General features: G+C 37.6%; 2 protein-coding genes across 2 annotated transcripts; one reads left to right on the top strand and one right to left on the bottom strand.

Annotated features, from left to right (window-relative positions):
* Positions 1–26: 26 nt before the first annotated feature.
* LOC116303805 (uncharacterized) lies at positions 27–9878 on the bottom strand. Its single transcript, XM_089024006.1, is given in 20 exon segments — positions 27–639; positions 1025–1131; positions 1549–1705; positions 2373–2515; positions 2798–2887; positions 3113–3432; positions 3622–4340; positions 4468–4558; positions 4739–5194; positions 5196–5318; positions 5620–5672; positions 5808–6373; positions 6515–6826; positions 7389–7586; positions 7707–7906; positions 8225–8379; positions 8673–8869; positions 9261–9399; positions 9485–9544; positions 9614–9878. Coding segments are annotated over 20 exon segments (4422 nt in total). The 5' UTR covers positions 9769–9878; the 3' UTR covers positions 27–458.
* A 154-nt stretch (positions 9879–10032) lies between these two features.
* LOC116303810 (heterogeneous nuclear ribonucleoprotein L) lies at positions 10033–18559 on the top strand. The gene is given in 16 exon segments (XM_089041006.1): positions 10033–10303; positions 10370–10418; positions 10714–10752; positions 11249–11319; positions 11444–11525; positions 11601–11686; positions 12061–12157; positions 12359–12445; positions 14861–14889; positions 14891–15086; positions 15480–15601; positions 16049–16179; positions 16709–16782; positions 16857–16920; positions 17232–17324; positions 17950–18559. Coding segments are annotated over 16 exon segments (1527 nt in total). The 5' UTR covers positions 10033–10055; the 3' UTR covers positions 18009–18559.
* Positions 18560–19063: the final 504 nt, after the last annotated feature.

Raw genomic sequence — 19063 nt, 5'->3', positions numbered from 1 at the left:
GGTAGTCGTTATTCATCAATAAATAAACCAATCAAACTTGCCAAAAGAACACACATTATTTTAGTTCATGATTACAAATCTTGCTCGTTTATTCATTTTTAAACGAATAATAGCCATTATAAGGTAAAGCATTTATGTCGTTGATATTGTGAAACCAGAGACTTGATTCTCATCGTATACAGTGCCGTACACTTGATTGAAAACAACTTGAACATCGAGCAGCTAATAGTGAATAAAATGGGCCGAATTGTCGATAAAGTTTAAGAGGCAAAACAAATGAGGAATATTGCGAAGTTCCAATCGTTTCTCTGAAGGAACGCATTAATATTTTTCACTTTTCTTATCCCACGTTGAGATTTGCGTCGTTTGTTTAGGCAGAATTAACTAAAAATTAACGCAGAATATATAAAAAAATGTTTGGTGTTATGGGGACGGGATCTTGGCCCTACATACGGGTCTTAGCTTCTTGAGTGCATCAGTATATCGTGTTCCTTTCTTGCTCGTTGGATGTCCTTGAGTTCCACCAACAGATTTTCAAAATCTACCAGTAACTGTTCAGTCAGGGATAGCATGTCATTTTGACCAGACATATTGAGGAAAGAATCAAAAAGTTTTATCCATAGCTTCGTATTCCAGTGGCTGTTTTGGAAGAAAAAATATTGGAATTAAAACATGTAATTATTGGTAAACTATAATTTAAGTTGCAGGTTCTATTATGACTATTCCACGGTTTCCGTAAAGCAATGCGCTTCGTATCGGACGGCGAACTTTTGATGGTTTAAACGGATTTTTAGGAAATAAATCTATCCTTCCTTGGTGGCTATATGTTTAAAGGAAAAAGCTTTTAATTGTTCTATTGACGATTCTTAAACTCCAGTGTATGCGGGCTTAGCCTAACTTCAGAGATCGGAAAACAAGCAGAAATCAGAATAACAAAACAAGCAACTCCTGGATTCGAGGAGTTTTAAAGAGTCATCAATTCAGGGCATACAGCACACGAATGACGGTCATAACGTCTTCTCACCGTTTGAAACTCTTGTTCTGTTTCCATCTACCATCTGTTTGGTGTTCCTTCATGTATTCTCCATGGATCAGACAGTACAATGTTCCTAGTAGACCATACGTGTCCACCTATCATCAAGCACATAGATGCACGTGCTGTTACACTATACAATCTTCACTGACCAATGCACAGTGTAACAGGGGTTGTCTCGGAATTTTTATGTTGCGCGTGGCGTTGCACGAAGTAAAACTCGGTTCTACTTTTCGTAAAGCATTGCAGTAACGCCATTGCCCAGTTTATGACCCTCCCCCCCAACAACATTTCTCACAATTTTAAGGCATATTTTTCAAGAGCGCATGTGCAGATTTCTCTTTTTTTTCCGGAGAAGCCGAAAGATGTTGCAAGTTGCCGAGATCGCGTTGCAGTGTAACAACTCACCTCGGCAACTTGCGACGCTACATTTTCAAGCATTGCGACACAAGTTGTTGAGAAAATTACAGTGAACAATCTTAACTTTCAAATCGATTTATCAACGATTGGGTTACCTGTGTAGTCCAAGGTTTTTGGGTCTTCATCTCAATACACTGGAATCCATCGGTATAGCAGTTGACGTTGAATGACGTCCCAGGCGGGAATAACTGAAGGTCAATACTACGACCAAAGTCAATCAACTTGAGGTCCATACCATCTTTGAATGACTCGCTACAACGATTCAATGAAGATAAACAGCACGGTGAAAAATTGCTTCATCCGTTTCTACAGAGTTCTGAGACTAGTGACGAGCTGTGTTTAGGGAATTTTAGGGTTTATTGATTGCGTAATGTGCGAAAAAAAAAAGAAGAAGAAGAAGAAGAAGAAAATTATGTCTGAAAAAAAAAGACATTGCGCATGTTCCTTGGGTTGCCGTGTCCCAGCATTATGATTGGACGACCAGCAAAGCCCGCACTGCCTTTTTCTTCAGATTCGTCAGATACTGTGTAGTTGTTTGTGGCGAATTAAAATCTTGTCTCACAAACAACTACACATTATCTGTTTTAAAAGATACTACAAGGATTATGAGGCATATTCTTTTATTTTCAAAGGACAGTAAAAATAGAATAGAGGCTATGCACCATCACGTGATGGCAGCCATGACAGGAGGCAGGAACAAATTAATCTGGTCTAAGATGATTTGCATGAGAAAGAATTCACTTTCTCAGGAAAAAAATGCTCTATTGTTCCTGCTTCCTGTCATGGCTGCCATCACGTGATGTTGCAAAGCCTCTATAATCAATTTTTAGCAACTGTAACTATGGTGAGCAGAACCATGAATGGCTGGATGTGGTCTAGGATTATATATCAAATATATTAATATTCACCTATCCAGAACGAAATGTTGTCTGGTTTAAAGTCCCCATGTATAATATTACAGCGATGCATCGTTATAAGCATGCGCAATAGACTAATGGCAAAGAGAACAGCTACTCTTTCATCAATGGTCTTTCCTGACGTCTTGTACTTGTTGGCCACGTCCTGAAACAATTTCAGAACTTTGTGATAAGGTTTTGTTTTCCTATGACACACCAGAACACAGCCTAATTTTCTCAGCAACTTTATGATTATTTAAAGCGTAAAACGTACAATAAAAGAAAAGCATTGCGCGCGCACTGAACACGTGCTCAGGTCGAATTTGGTCTACAGAGGGTGCAAATAGAGGTGGACTTGAAGCGATGCCCTGTCTTGTCTTATAGTATACAAACGAACAACAAACAAACCATCCCATGAAGGAACACTATATAAGGTGAAGGTTCTTACCAGAAGGGTTACAGCACGGTCATACCGGTCCACCAATACTGAACCATCAATATAGTTGTATATATCACTGGGGTTCATGAATAATGCATGCTGTTGAACACAACAGAAGATGAAGTGGTGAAGAATGAATTGAGTAAAAGGAGGAAAATAACAACAAGAATAAGGGAAAAGAAGATATTGAAAACAAGAGGAAAGGAGATAGAGATAATGATAATAAAACAAGGGAAAAAAGAAAGGGAAGATGATAGCAAATGGCAATATGAAGGAGAATGAGGAGAAAAGAGTAACAGATACAAGCATGACTAATAAGTATACCATATTTCTTGCATATTCCATCTGATTGATTCTTGTGTGCAGCTGATGACACACTGTAGAATTCCCAGTCATTAGGGGTCTTTCTGTACCTGTTGTAAAGAATACTGGATGTAAGTATGATGAAATTTCCATACTGATATGCTGTATTTTCTGTATATGATAGTGTAGTAGTTTAGAGTTATAACTTGCCTTGAGCGTCACTTCATTTTCGTCACTGAAATCATCAGAAGATAAATGAGCATTTAGTTTGACTGCACAGAAGACTTTGGAGAAAGCACCAGTTCCTATACACCGCTCTACTTGATAGAGATCATCATCACCTGAGGTACAAATTCAAGAACAAATCTTAGCTCATTAAATCCTCTAGTTAGACAATGAGTTAAAGTGTTACGAATAAATATGACCACAGTGCTTGATGACTGGAGTGTTGATGTCATGCAGTGTGCTGATGCACTGTTTTCTACTCTCCTGAATAACACATACATTACATCTAATATAACCTTGCGTACCTAGGTTGACAGCGAGATTTGGAGCTATCTTGGGAATCTGGTATTTTTGAGAACTGTAATATCCATCATATGACGAGACAGAAGGTACGACACGAAGTAGCAATGCTTGTACCACCTCATCACTGAACGGATTCAAGTCGGTTGTGCCATCTTTGTTATTAGCTTGCCTTACTATAGAATGGTTACCATGGTTATGTGTTTGGTCTTTGGAAATATAAGTTAATTGGCTGGCAGTAGGAGGCATGTGATGTGATACACTACCTCGACCAGAGACAGTAGACGATGAAGAGCCAGTTGTTGACCTGGTGTCTTCATCGCTTCTTTCAAATATTGGACTCAAGACCTTATTTGGTGTGCAACTGAATGTGTTAGCGATGTATTCCTCTGTAACATGTGCAGAAGCAAAGTCTATTTCTAATTGGGGGTTTATCGTGCTCACTGAGAATGAAGGTGGTTCTAAACCTTGAGAGAAAGGCGTCGATGCCATGTGAGCGGCCATCTTGAAACTAGATGTCACCATGAAGGCATTAGCATCTTCAGTAACATCTCGTAGTGTTTTGTTGTATTGGTCAGCCTGTGGTGGCAGGTTTTCAACATCTTCATCATCCATGTCTTCATCTTTTCCTTCCTCTATAGGGCACACAGGGATCCCAACAGAAGGCTGCAGAACACCGAACACGGGCCGCTTTGATTTTTCTTGGACATAATCACTAGGCGGCCTGAGGGTCAAACACCATGGATTAAATGAAAAACAATCTTTATAAATTAAGACTGGAGAAAAACTGCTATACATGCAATATGAAATAAAGAATGAGTAAAAAGAAATAAACAAACTGGAGTACATACCGGTTTTCTTGGTTTTCATCATAGATTTCTATTTTATCTCCATGACCTTGTTTATCAGGTTCTGAATCAACGTACGGAGTAAAGCTGGCTACTGCAGAACAAAACACACCAGAAATTTGTCTATGATTCCAAGACCACAATCTGTGGTCTACTCAGTTTTTTGCATCCATCAATCAGAAATTGACAAATTGTAGACTGCTTATGTTTGATTGACAGAAGCCAAATCAATAGAAAAATGAAACATTTAAAGCTGTGTAACACACCAACTTACCTTGCATTCCAAAAAGCCCTGCTCCTAAGTTCTCAGTCCTGTTATCATTACAGAAAGCTGCTTCAAAATCTTTGTCAGGTGCAGCTATCTGTTGTCTGTTCATCCATGGTAGGTCATCATTACTATCCACACCCAGTGGATTGTTAAACATTGCTAATACTGCTTCTTGTGCGGCTCTGGTGTTTACAGTAGGCGATGGATAGTATTTATCCACAGAACCCGGAGTATGACTACCGAAGCGATCAACCACACTCTTATTTCCAGGTGTAACTGGGTGAAATGCCGATTGTTGATTCAGGGCACTAAAAATATTGCTAGTAGGTGTCATGGAAGTGTGCTGTTGTTGCATCTCTGTTGTCATGGTGACAGGCATTCTGTTGCCTTGGCAACTGGTACTGACTGCTGTACTGCATGGTTCCTCATGAGGTACTGCCCGTTCTTTTAATGTTTGTCGTACCTGCAATCCTTTGGATACAGGATGGAAGGCAGGAAGATGTGCTATCAGCAGTAGGCATGGCATTGTCGGCAATTGTATTTGGAAACTCATTGTTGTAGATTTTATCTTTTAAAACCAACTGGCCTGAAAAGGTGAAATAAGACAGCATTCAATGATTGCAAACAACAAGTACAGTCAACTCTCCCCTTGCAGGAGCAAAATAGGATAGAAGCAAAATCCCTGGCAAAAAATACTGACAAAAAATGACTGTAATAATTAATCCTTGCAGTCCCAGACACTCTATTATGGACACCAAGTCCTGAGAGTGTCACTTTTAAATAGAGTTGACAGCACTCTAACTTTTAAAAGATATTGGTCTGAGAATATAGCAACCTCTCTTTGTCTGTGATTCGTCCATGCTATTCTATGGTATGGTTTACTTTACCTTCTGCGCTGGCATCAGTGAATGACAGCCCTCTTCTTGCAGTGTGATTTTCACTGTGAAAAAATGTATAAAGATCAACAATTAAGTATCTGAATGAATTGAATAAATGAATGAGCAGGTTAGGTAGATTAAAGAACGGAAGAAAGAAGTAATGGATGAATAGATAGAGGAATGAGAGTCTATTTTACCTATTGTTTTCTTGGTCATTATATACTTGGAAACCAGATTTAACTTGATTATTACCAGCTAGATTTCTGGCTTTTTCATCATACACTTGAAATCCTGATGTCATTTGACCATTACAAGCATGATTTTCAGTTTCTTCATACACTTGAAACCCTGATGCAACATGACTATTACCAGCAACATTTGCAGCTTCTTCATTGTACACTTGAAACCCTGATGTCATTTGACAATTACCAGCAGGACGTCCAGTTTCTTCATTGTACACTTGAAACCCTGATGTCATTTGACCATTACCAGCAGGACGTCCAGTTTCTTCATTGTACACTTGAAACCCTGATGTCATTTGACCATTACCAGCAGGACGTCCAGTTTCTTCATTGTACACTTGGAACCTTGATGCAACCTGACCATTACCAGCAAGATTTCCAGTTTCTTCATCATACACTTGGAACCCTGATCCAGTAGGAACATTAAGAGCTGGTGTTGGTTTTATATCTTGGCAGTCCATTGGTTCAACATTCTCATCAGGCATATTTGTGTCACTGTCAATCATGGCATTCGTACGAACCTAAACCCAAGAATGTTATAAAATGAATTATGGAAAATTAAATTCTGGAGAAAGATAAACAAGTTTTCTGTCTAAGAATAAGCAGTTTAGCCGTCTTTTTGTTTACAAAGTGTAAGATACCAAGTAACCATAGCAACCAACCTGTTGTGTCGTAGCACCTCTGCTTTGAACCCTTTCTTGCCTTGCTTTTTTATATTTGAAGTATCGTTTTAATAGGACTTCATCAAGAGGCCGTTCTTCATCAAATGTGTACACTTCATTTTTAGGATACATAACTTTGTACTTTCTTTCATCCTGGTTTTCTTGTGCGGGGTACAGAATTGACCAGGGTCTTCCAGCAAGACGGGACAACATACGAGCTGCTCGGAGCTGTTCAAATGAGAATTCTCTGGCTCCAGTGTAGATCTTGTCTTTACAGTACATCACCTTGAACTTTTTATCTTCATTATCTCCCTACAGTGAGAGAATTGTGTCAATATAGGCTCCCTGATTTAAAAATACACAATATCAGGAATGTTCACTTGTTTTTGGCTTGTAAACTGACAAATAGAAAAGGATGACAAGAGTCTGTGCAATAGATTATTACAAACAAGCAATCTTTGGTTAGTCATTATTACAGTGCAACTACTATAACCTGGGCAACATAGACAGTAAAAAAAATTGTAGAATGAAAAAGCTTTGCATTGATTGTCGAGCCAATCAGAAACCATCAGAAAACAATAGCTGCCAAAGATATTTTTCATTCCCATGATAAATGATGATGGCCATCTAAAAAGACCCGGTGACTAACAAACCTGTGGCCCTCATGCTATGCCACCTGTGCTTCTAGTTGTTTACATGCAACATCAGGGTCAAATAAATAAATTATTACAATTCTCATGCAGTCTAGGTTTCTGATTGGCTTTAATACCCAAAGTTGGAATGCACTGTTTTCATTGCACATTTTAATTGGCTCTCTTGTCTAACTGTCTAAGTGGCCCAACTACAGTACTTGTACTGTTAGGTATATTCACACCTTGGCAAAATTTTTCAGTAGCTCACTGGTAGAATCTTTTTCAGGTTTTCTGGAGCTAAGCACCTTGTCCATCACGACATGTCCATGTTGAGGAGTGCATGGTGGATTGTTAAGTATTTCATCATCAATGTGAACAGAAAAAGACGGTTTTGTACCAACATTATCAACTGGAATGGATCTTTGATGTTTCTGAGGAAGCTACAGTATGAAAAGAGAAATGATATAAAGATGTTAGGAACTTCAAGAAAAATGGAACAAATTATGGCTGCTTGAAATTATTGTTCATGAAAGGCCTTACTATGATAATAATTTGATTACCTTAGATTCAGTCCATTTGCCTGGTTTTTGAGTGTTCTCTTTAGTAGTGATAGGTTTAGTAGGAGGGACCTGCCACTCGCCTGTAGGGTGAGGAAGACTGCTCATTCCAGACATGTTGTCATCTTCACAGAACACTGTGAAACCAGCACTGTTGGAATTACCAGACATTTTGGAATAGCCAAGACCACCAACTTTATTGGCTAAATGAAAAAGGTTTCAAGGATGAACAATATATCTTATTCTTGACATCAATGTCAGAAACCTGGACTAGACATGGGTTTCAGGGATTTTCAGTTCAGAGGTTACTGATAACGAAAACAAATTCATACACATTAATATTCAAGCTTCAAAACCAGAGTTTCTTAAGGTTGTTATAATTTTAAAGGAAATCCTGGGTAGGCATGGGGCAAATTTTCACAACAAAAGAAGATGCCCTAATCTGCTAAAGTTATGAGGCCACAGGGATGATAATTGATCCTGAGGGAGATTATCTTCAAAAAGATAGACAGTGATCTTACATAGAGTGGCATTTCCAGTCCTCTTCACTCCTACTGTGCCTTTCTTTCCATGGCTCTTTAGACCTCCTAGTGCCGTTCTCTGTGTTTCATTTTCATTGTTAAAGTTCTGTACAGTATCTCTGGTCACATTCTCTGCAAGACGCCTTTCAAATGCCCTATGATTAATTAACAGATCGTTAGGCTATGCTCTAGCATCAGATTCTATTTATAACCCCAGTATCACATGCAAGTAGATTTTATTAAGTCTCTCCCTTGATTCAAAGGTTTTCTCTAGGCTCTCTAGTTTTCCTCTCTCGCCAAGATCTAACATGCTAAATTCCAATTCTATCTGTGAGCTAGCCATGTCCTGACTTAGATAAGCCCAGATGTCATTTCAGGGTTTACATGTACTAACATTTAAAGGGATTATCGCTCAACCATCATAAGCTACATTACTCATACAGAATACCTGTGTTGCCGCTGTAGTACTTCCAGTGGCTGTGCGTTGTTGGATATACCAAGACAGTATACTTCATCAGCTTTCTTCATATTTCCTAATTCCTCAAGAGCACAAGCCCAGGCTTTATAGAAATTTCCAAGCTGGCTACAGACACTTTGGCTGTGCATGTATTCATATACGTCCATTGGATCTGAGGAAAGATCAGCCTGAAAAAAAATGACACTATTTTTTTATTCTGTCTGGTGAAGCTAAGTCTAGCTACTAGTATTTTGTTATCTGACAGAAGACTAGCATCAGTAAAAGGGTCAGTATAATCATAAAAATAATATTTAGAAGGGTTATCCAGCAAATTTTTGGGTTGTCTAGAGGCTTTGGGTAGACCTTTGAATTAGTGCCCAAATGGAAATGTTTAATGTTAAAATAGCTATATTGCTAGCAAATGTTTGTTTAATGTTTTTCTCATCTGTCACTGGGATTTCTCCCATTTTCTTAGCTTCCCAGCCATGATCCTCCCACCCTAGTGCTAGTGTTAATAATGATAGATCTTCTACAGCATCACATGTACATCTACCTACTGATCGCGTAGCATCTACTTACATATCGCATCCAGATTTCTAAATATCTTTGGTCGTTTTTATATTGTTCTTCATCTTTGAACACAGTAATACATTTTTCCAATAGAGTTATCTGGTCTTTACCTCCCTTTGGGAAGTTTTCACATAGCCATAAGAAGTACCTTTACGAAGGAAAAGAAAAGATTATAGGTTTTCTTAGGTTAGAGATAGAAACTTTATAAAAGGCAGCCATGTTTCCTACAGTACCTGTGCCAAACTTCCAGTGGATCATCACCTTCATACGTTCTGATATCAGCTTCAAATGCTCTAGAATCATACAAGATTATATAAGGAATATGATATAGTAATCAATCAAGTTTTTTGCCCTCAACTTACTGTTTTTCTCTGTGAATCTTTGACTGGTAGTCGTTAGAACTGGAGCCCAAAGCAGCGGTCAGATTAGCAACTTTTCGTCCTCTTTTCAATGGCTGTACGTTCTCTTTACTCAGCTCCCACTCACTACCGTTACTCAAATCTGCGTTAACATTCATCTTTCATAAATGTTACGCAAACATCAGTTTGTTTTTGGCGAAAATAAGCCGAAAATTGAGAGAAATTTTGAAACAAAATGGCCGAAAAAAATAGAACGTTTGATTTTCAAAATTTACCGCGCGTCGTCTGACCAACACCAACACGAAAGCTGAATCGGCTTTTGTTCGGATAGCGAAGCTATTCCGAAAATTTTGTCGAAACGCTTCCGAAAGTTAGTGGACCGCTGTAAAAAGCTTATGGCAGGCTCAAGAGCACAGATTCAGTTTAGGGAAGCGAAGAATAAAAGATGGCGGAAAAGCACGGGTTTGAAGAAATGAAAGGTTTCCAGGGCAATGAATACGAAGATAACCCTTATAAAAGAGCAAGAGTGGATGCATCAGGCTATGGTAATGCTGGAGAGAGGTCACCTGGGTTCCAAGGTGGTCAGGATCGGCATTATGCGGAGCCATCGCGGGTGGTTCACATACGAGGCGTCGCTGATGAAGCAAGAGAACAAGATATACTACAATGTCTCAGCCCTTTTGGAAAGATAGCGTAAGTGTTATACATATGAACTCAATGTTAATGTCACTAATACTTATTCTAGTATTTTTTATTTAGTTGTATTACGATGATGCCCAAGATAAGACAAGCTTTGGTTGAGTTTGAGGTGAGCATGTCAGAATCAGCTGTATCTTATGTAGCTAGGATACGTTGATCTTATGAGAGCATTTCTTTATGATATTAAATATAACATCACTCATCCAAATGGCTTGAATAACGACGTGAAAATAAAGTTAAACTTGAGCATGGTAGTAATTAGAAGGTATGAATGAAATAATTGAAGCCAACTATTGGAGATCAACTTCGTAAAGACATACGCCGGCGTGCCTTGATACCAGCTTCTATTATTTTGCATACAGATCAGATCAGTTATGATTTTCTTTCCCTGTTATATTTTCTAGGATATTGAATGTTCTTCTGAACTAGTTCGACAAGCACAGGTAATTTAATGCAAATTATAACACAGTTAATTTTTGCCATTGTTGAATTAAGTTATGCATAAACATATATAGCTTTTGCAAACTTGTCAAAATCCTGACAATTATTCTTAGATCTTATTAACCGAGCATGAGGTCTGTACGGGATAATCTTGACTGAGGTCGGAATGTACAGACTCAGTGCAGCGAGGTCTGTACCCGACCGAGGTCAAGATTTTCCTGTACAGACCGTCCAAGCTCGGTTGATAAGAGTTTTATTATATGACTTTTTTCATTGAAAAGGACAAAATGTTTTCGCCGTAAGATTAATATGCGATCGGACCAGTTAATACCAGAGAATCTAGACCAGTCCGCGATGCGATCTATCCAATCAGATTGCTCGAATTTGCTAGTGTCCAGGCTCTAAGATTCACGGTCATATAATAATATGCAATACGAGTTTTTGAGTTTTGTGTATTATACTTTGGATTGCAGTAATTGATCCATTTTTTTGTTTTAGGCTGGGAATCCTGTTTTACTTTGTGGACGAGCTGCTTATGCAAACTTTTCCAAGAGTCAACAAATTTCAAGGCACTGTTTCATAATATTCCAGTCATTACCTAAGCTTTAGTCGCTGTTAAGGATGGAGATAAGGAATTTAGAGTGGAATAAATGGGAGAGGAAAGGAAAGATATATTTATTTTTCATCTTACAGAAATGTTCACGCCAACCAGAACAGCCCACCAAATAAGATTCTTCTTGTCACTATTATCAACCCTCAATATCCAGTAACAACGGTAAGCTACCAGGTACTTGCACCATACAATATCCTGCTGTCATAAACTAATAAACATTTCATTCAATTCCACCAGGACATTCTATATACTATCTTTAGCAAGCAAGGTGCAGTTCAAAGGATAGTGATTTTCAGAAAGAGTGGTCTACAGGCTATGGTTGAGTATCCTTTTAGTTCATCCACTATTTAGGGGAAAAAAAAGGGTAGCACTTAATAACCTGTGCTAACAAATCTGTGGCCCTTGTTTTATAATAACATATTAATTTATCCTGATTAAAAAATGATCAGCTAGACAAACCGATGATCCATGGCTAAATTAGAATTTAGATGTTGATTTTTGTAGAGGGAGGAAAACTGATAAACAACCCTTAAAGCACGAGAGAACCAACAAGCAACTCTACTCACATTACATGACGCAACTGGGGATTCTACCCATGTATTGTACGCTAAATCATAGCATTTAATAATTGCTATTATACTTTTAAAAGAAGCATAAGAGTAATGAACATGTTATCAATTCCTTAATTGTATGTTAGATATGATACTGTTGAAACAGCTCAAGCTGCTAAGGATGCTCTTAATGGAGCAGACATTTATACTGGCTGCAACACTTTAAAGATTGAAAATGCAAGGGTAGGTATATCCAGAAGTATTTCCTTACTTGCGTAGGGTTGTGGTGGTATTTTCATTACCTGGATATCTTAAAACAAACATTATGTTAATATCTTGATTATGATTATGACTTATCACACACTTTATCCCATACGTTAGTGTATTGATCATGGTGATCCAGGTTCAAATTTATAACATTGTTGTTTAACTGATATTGTCTAGGCTCAACACCTGAACGTGTACAAGAATGACTCAGAAACATATGACTATACACAAGATAAAGGACCAGGTGAGTATTGAACCACCTTTGTTAGGTTACGACCAGAGTTTGTTGGCTCTTATCCATAATTCTAGGGTTTTCTGGGGTTCTCTTGCTTTTTCTGACTCTTCAATTTAACTTAAACCACTAAAATACAATCCATTTAAAATCAGCGTCACCATGACTCGGAGCAGCCAAAAGATTATTTCAATGTTTAATGATTTGAACTTTGGATTTGGTTTGGTTCATATTGCCTTGAAAACCTGGATTTGAGAAATCCAGCATTTCTACCAGGAAATGTTTGATAAGCCTGGTTAATTCACTAGAAGTTGATTCAAGTAAATAAGTTGCTAGCCAAAAAAATGTTGGAATTCCAAAGCTATCAAGATCCACAGTCAGTTATCCTTTTTGTTGCAGTTCTTAAAACCTTCCAGTTTATGCCCAAATGATTGTAATTATTTTTTAAGGCAAATATGTTTTGGAGAAATTCCACCATTTGATGGACATATTGATCATCTTTGTTGATTTAAAGAAGTGCAGTATTTAGAGTCTTGTTATACAATTTGCAGGAGTACAGTTTAACTAAACTTGATGGTTTATGTTTCTGGGCCAGGTTGTAAAAAGGATGAATAGCGCTAGATCTGTCGGATAAATCAGTCGATAAATGTATTAGATAACAGCATCGGCTTATCAGCTGAATAAGGATTTATCCATGGGATAGTGCTATCCACCCTTCGTACACTTGGGCCCTGTAGAATGCTATCATCATCATCAGAAGTGGGGTATTTAACTGGCAAGGGGTGGGATAGATGATAATGATGTAATATATTGGCAATATACCATATGTCATATACCTTACATCATATACCATTCTTTGTTATCAATTTTAATATTTATGTGTGATAAAAACAACTTGGATTTTTGGGAAAGTGTGTGGTTTTAAATATTAGGACTAAAATGACTTGAGTGAGACTTCCTTTACCTTTTATAGAGGTGATTAAGAATGTGAACAATCTTTATCTTGAATCCTCAAGTGGTTGTTCAGTTGGTCAGTTGCTATAGGCCAGGATAACATTGGATAAAGAGACCATCTGTGGAGATATTATTGCTAAATTTGTCTCTCTTACCTCGAACATTACATGGTATTTTAAAAAACAAAAACATTTGAAGTTCTCCTGGAGTAATGGATCTTTTCAGCACTCATGTCCAGAGGATTTGTTATTTGACTTGAGCAGCCTGTTATTTGTTCATGTTAAATTCTAATTCCCATGTAAGCAAGATGTTTACTAACCTTATCTTGTGTAAGCATACAACAAGGTGCACTACATGTTTTGGTCTAACTTCACATACCAGCCAGTTTCATGTCATAGTTAGGTGATGACCTATCTTCTCTGATGGTTGGTTGGCTGGCTGGCCATTGAGAGGTATGGATTTTTTTATTATTCTAGTAGTTACTATTTATGATATTTTTGTTTGAATTGATATATTAACTGCACTCAACATTTCCATTTTTAAGTCAGCAGTGAGCTTATGTATGTATATTTATGCTCCTTCCATAGACAAGAGTACACAGAACACACAACAGATTATCTTGGAGAAGTGGATCGATACAACCTTACAATCATGTGCACTTTGATAGACAGCCACAGACAACACTGCAGAACCTCTTATTTCCAAACTCCATTTAAAAGCTCTGACTCTATAACAATAGGCCTTTAGCTTTGTAACACCACAGTCTTACTGTACCATACTTACTTAGATGTCAGAAATATGGAGAAAAATATCTTTTTATGGGCACATATCAGTATCTTCAGTTTGCTGTATTCATCTTTTTTTTAATGTCTTTGGGAGACCTTTCCAGTGAGGGGTGTGGGATGAGAATGGACTATTTACATTTGTCAAAAAGGTTATATAGTTAAATGGAATAAGAAGGATTGTTTCTTTGAAAGAGCTGGGATTTCCTTATTACTTGTAGAAAAACTTGTGCTATTACAAAACATAGAGGTTTTGTAATCAGTGTTTGGAGGCCTACGAATAGAAGCACCTTCTCACAGCAAGTAAAGTGCACTATTTCAAACATGTCATTAATAAATGGAAATAAAAAGTAGAGAAACATTGTTGCACTGAACATGGCTTATAATTTAGTCTTATACTATATCTATAATTATAGCCAGATCGGGATGGTATTTCTCAATATGGCCAATACAAACATGTTTGTATGGTGTCATGTATTAAGACACTCAATTATGCATTAAGGCGTGGCACTGCAGGACATTATGTTCTGTGATGGCTAAACTAAAGATGAAGTGGTCAATATTCATTATATTATACAGTAATTTTCATTTCAATCATACCAGTGTACATCATGCAACCATTCATTCTACACGAGTAGCTTGCTTAGGAATGTAGTGCTTTTCACTTATTAAATATTATTGTATTTTATTAATAAAGGTTTGGGTACTAAGCGAAAACAAGGTCTGTTAAGTCCTCCACCAGGGCCAGCCAATGTATGGAGGTCATGGTCATGGTCATGGTCATGGTATGCCGCCAGGACCTGCTGTTCAACAACCTAGCATGTATAGACCACCACCGTCTTCTGGGTGTGTGATTATGGTATATGGACTTGATAAAGATAGAATGAACTGTGATAGACTCTTTAACCTTTTGTGTTGCTATGGAAACATACTGAAGGTAAGTGATGATAAGTGACTCCCCTCCCCCTCCTCAAAATTATCTTGGATGCTCAGCTAACTGAAACATACGCAAGACATCACAAATTCCATAGATACAGCTGAGCTAACTGTGGCCCAGATAGCTCAGTTGGTAAGAGCATTCATCTGTTGTGAGGGAGGTTGTGGTTTGAGCCCTGGCCAGACCAATACCCAGTGTCTTAAAATCACTAAGAAAAAGAAAATTATCAAAGGATGCCGACACATGAAGAAAGAAATGCAAAACTAAAGGTTGCATGTTTGTGTGCAGAATTGTAGATTCGTCAGGATTTGTGACTGTGGCATGTTTTTATGGCATGAAAACCTTGACAGTTTGCTGACATCCATATTAATATGTTGATATTTTGTTTTGTAGATAAAGTTCTTGCTGGGTAAACCAGGAACAGCCATGGTAGAACTGAATGACCATGTAGCATGTGAAACTGCCATTGAAAACCTATCAGGTCTTCATCTTTTTGGATCTAAAGTAGATTTTGGGTAAGTAATGTGATATCTAATCTTTCGATATGCCATCAGGATAGACATGTTTTTTTTCAGAAATAGTTCCTCGAATTAATTCTAAGGATTGGAATCACATATGAGCATAGTTTGTTAGGTTTCCCATGTTTCAAGGGTTTTTTTCCAGGTTCACCATGTACTGACATCCCAGAGTTTGTTTTAGGGTTCTATCTGTGAGTTAGCTGTGCTCCTGACTCTGATCAACCCAGACGTTGTTTCAGTGTTTTGATCTGTGAGTGAGCAGTGGCTTCAGTTTGATCAGCACAGAGTTTGCTTCAGGGTTCAAGCTGTTGGTTAGCCTTGCCATAGTTATTGCATCTTGGATTAACAAACCTTGCTTACAAACTTAGCTTTTTCCAATATGGTCTTGATTGTAACTTCACACTTTGCTAACAGAAGATATGTTGATCTATATTTTTGGTATAGTTTCTCCAAGCAGAGCTTTTTGGTTGAACCAACCAACATTCCTAACCTACCAGATGGCACACCATCATACAAAAACTACGTTCATTGCAAGAATCATCGATTTACTAGTGCTGCAGCAAGTAGCAAGAACCGTATCCTAAACTAGTATGAATTTTTGTTGTATCTATCCAGTAGTGTGCACTAGGGGGACCCAATAGGTGACCTAATATATTCTATATAATCATGAAATAATAACTTTTAAATCCAGTGTTTTACATTTGACCATTAGTGTGAACTTGGAGGTCCCAATATGTTATCTGAGGCACTCCACAGGACTGCCTTATTCTTACTGGTTGCTTTTTGAAAAGGGGATTTGTATGTAGGCTTTTAGGGTAGGGTAAAAATTGGGGGCAGAGATCAGAAAATTCATTTAGAGAAATTTGGGAAGCAGTTAGGGGGCTATAGCTCTCTAATCCAGGGAATGGGGAGCATTTTTTAAAGTGGGGACTGATATCAGTTTTTTCATATTGGAACTAAAGCTAAGAGAAAACAAATTGTCATTCTCTCCCTCCCCCCTACTTCCACTGCGGTCCCTGTATAATAAGGTAAGGTAAGGTAAACTTTATTTAAGCAGGGTAGCCCAATTTGCAAACAGGTCATTGGTTCCTTAACTTAGACAAGGTATATTTTCACCCACTAAAGTGTTGCATTTCTTCAATGCTCCTTTGGACTATGATAAGGAGAAACTTGAACAGGTAAGCAAAAAAAACCCACAGTTATAAGACCAGTAAATACAAATATTGAGTCAGTATGTCTTATTGTTCATTAGATGTGTATTGAAAGTGGAAGCAAAACACCAAGCTTCATCAAGATCTTTACTCCACCAGGAAATGGTAAGTCTCTTTTTTTATCTTATATTTTATTTGTTCTCTTGGTGTCATACAGATTATTACTGTACAGCAGAGGTTTAGAGGTTTTTTAAGGAAAATCAGAGGCTTACTCTTCTCTTCATAGCCATAACTACGTGTTGTGCTTGAGCATAATGTTTTGTGCATTTTAGACCATTTGTCATTCCCTAGAGTATTATATCTTTGTTTACAGTTGCACACAAGAAGACACATAAATGTGGATTCTACTCGAACAAAGAATCTTATTCTTGAGAGAATATAAATGGTCTGACATTAAAAATTATATATTTTTGTAGCAAGAAGTGTGTCAGGATTGATAGAGTGGGCTACAGTAGAACAAGCAATGGAGGCTATGGCAGCCTGTAACCATTTTGTTGTTAAAAACCCTTGTAAGTACTTAATTGATATCATTAATCATGACTAGATGGACTTAAAGTATTATGTACTATCATTACCCTGTTAGTGGAAAGGGACAAGGAGACAAAAAATTGATGTTCTTCTATTTCCTTCCCACTTCTCTCCTTCATCCATTTCTCCCATTCATATCCTATTCCATTCCCATTCTCTGAAGTGAGAAACCGCCACCCGGTTAGCTCAGTTAGTAAGAGCGTTGGTCTGTTGTGCAGGAGGTCATGGTTCAAGCCTCGGCCGGACCAACACTCAGGGTCTTAAAATAACTGAGGAGAAGGTGCTGCCTTTGTAATTACATCTGCAAATGGTTAGACCTTCACGTGGCTCGGATGATCACGTTAATGGCGGTCCTGTCCCTAATTAACTAGAGACGTTAGCAGAGGACCACAAGTTTATCAGTTGAATTATTGTCAATTAGTGTTATCCTCTATAAACAAAGTTAATTATTATTATTATTATTATTTCCTTCTTTTACTAAGCTTATTCTCATTCATTTCCTATCCTATTCCTCTTCTCTGAAGCAGAACCTTATGAAGGTTAATAATATGATTTAAAATCAGGCCTTAATCAAAAGTAATTGTTGGTGTGTTTTTGTTTCTACAGCTGCCAAGACTATTTTTACCGTCAAACTAGCATTCTCCTCCACCCCTAGTGCTTCATAAAACAAGACACCAAGTTTAGCATGGAATATGTGTGCCTGGATATATCAGTAGCATACAATAGAATGTGTTCTGTACATTGACATTAAATAAGACTGCCCCAAAATCCTGTGTTATGTTGGGGTTTCATATTAGCTTAGTTATCAGCCTAGTTATTTCTTGACCTTCTTAGGTTTAGTAAATTGTATGATTTTCTTTTTCTTTTATTCTGCACTACTTTAAAGATGACCCAAAAAAGAGACTATAGTACCAAGTCAGTGAGGGATCAGGGATATTAAAGCTTTTTGTTAGTTATTTCCCTCTATCCTGTGTTTAACTTGTTGTACACAAGAGACCGTGATTGACTTGGGACCCTGATCCCAAGGACAGGTAGAACCTTTGCTTGCAGGATACCATAGGTGATGTCACTAGTTAGGGCAACAGCAAGTAGTCTACCAGAGGAATGATTTTCCAGAATGTATAAATGAGCTGTTTTTAGCATTTTTAGTGTTTTAATGCCTGGAAAGATGTACATGAATACCTTTTTTGCTACAAAATAAAAATGTACTTGTAAATGAGTTTGCGTTTTTAGTAGAGAATAGAAACTTTTTATAGTCACTCTTAACCTTATTTTGGGCACAATTGGATGGAGAGGGGGAGGGAAAGAAAAGAGTCTCCTCTCTCTCCCTCTCCCTTCGGTACAAGTCCCGCTCAATCAACTCTGAGCTAACACAGGAAGCCCAGTATAGGAAAAGAGAGAAAAGAGCAATGAGATGCCTGCAGAGGAGGCTAGATTCAACTCAAACTAAGAAATATCTTAATTCCAGGCCAGAGGTTTGAAATAGGATCCATAAGAGGTCTATATATTATTTAGAGGATGGAAGGGTAATGGCAGATTGCTCTACGGAAAAGAGAACAGGTTGTGCATATCTCAATGCTTTTTCTATATTGCATACTTTTTAACTTAAGTTTTTGATGAATTCAATTTCTTTTTCCTACTTTCACCTTTTTTAAACTCTGGTACATTGGTTCCTTAAAAAATAGAATAACTAGCATTGAATAATATTTATACGATTTTT

This window comes from Actinia tenebrosa, unplaced genomic scaffold, assembly GCF_029948245.1.
Source record: "Actinia tenebrosa isolate PJP-AT-01 unplaced genomic scaffold, QUT_ActTen_1.0 PGA_scaffold8__29_contigs__length_14323225, whole genome shotgun sequence".
In the NCBI taxonomy this organism is placed as follows: domain Eukaryota; kingdom Metazoa; phylum Cnidaria; class Anthozoa; order Actiniaria; family Actiniidae; genus Actinia; species Actinia tenebrosa.
Note: the sequence above shows the minus strand (reverse complement) of the source record. Positions and strands in the feature narration are given on the sequence as shown.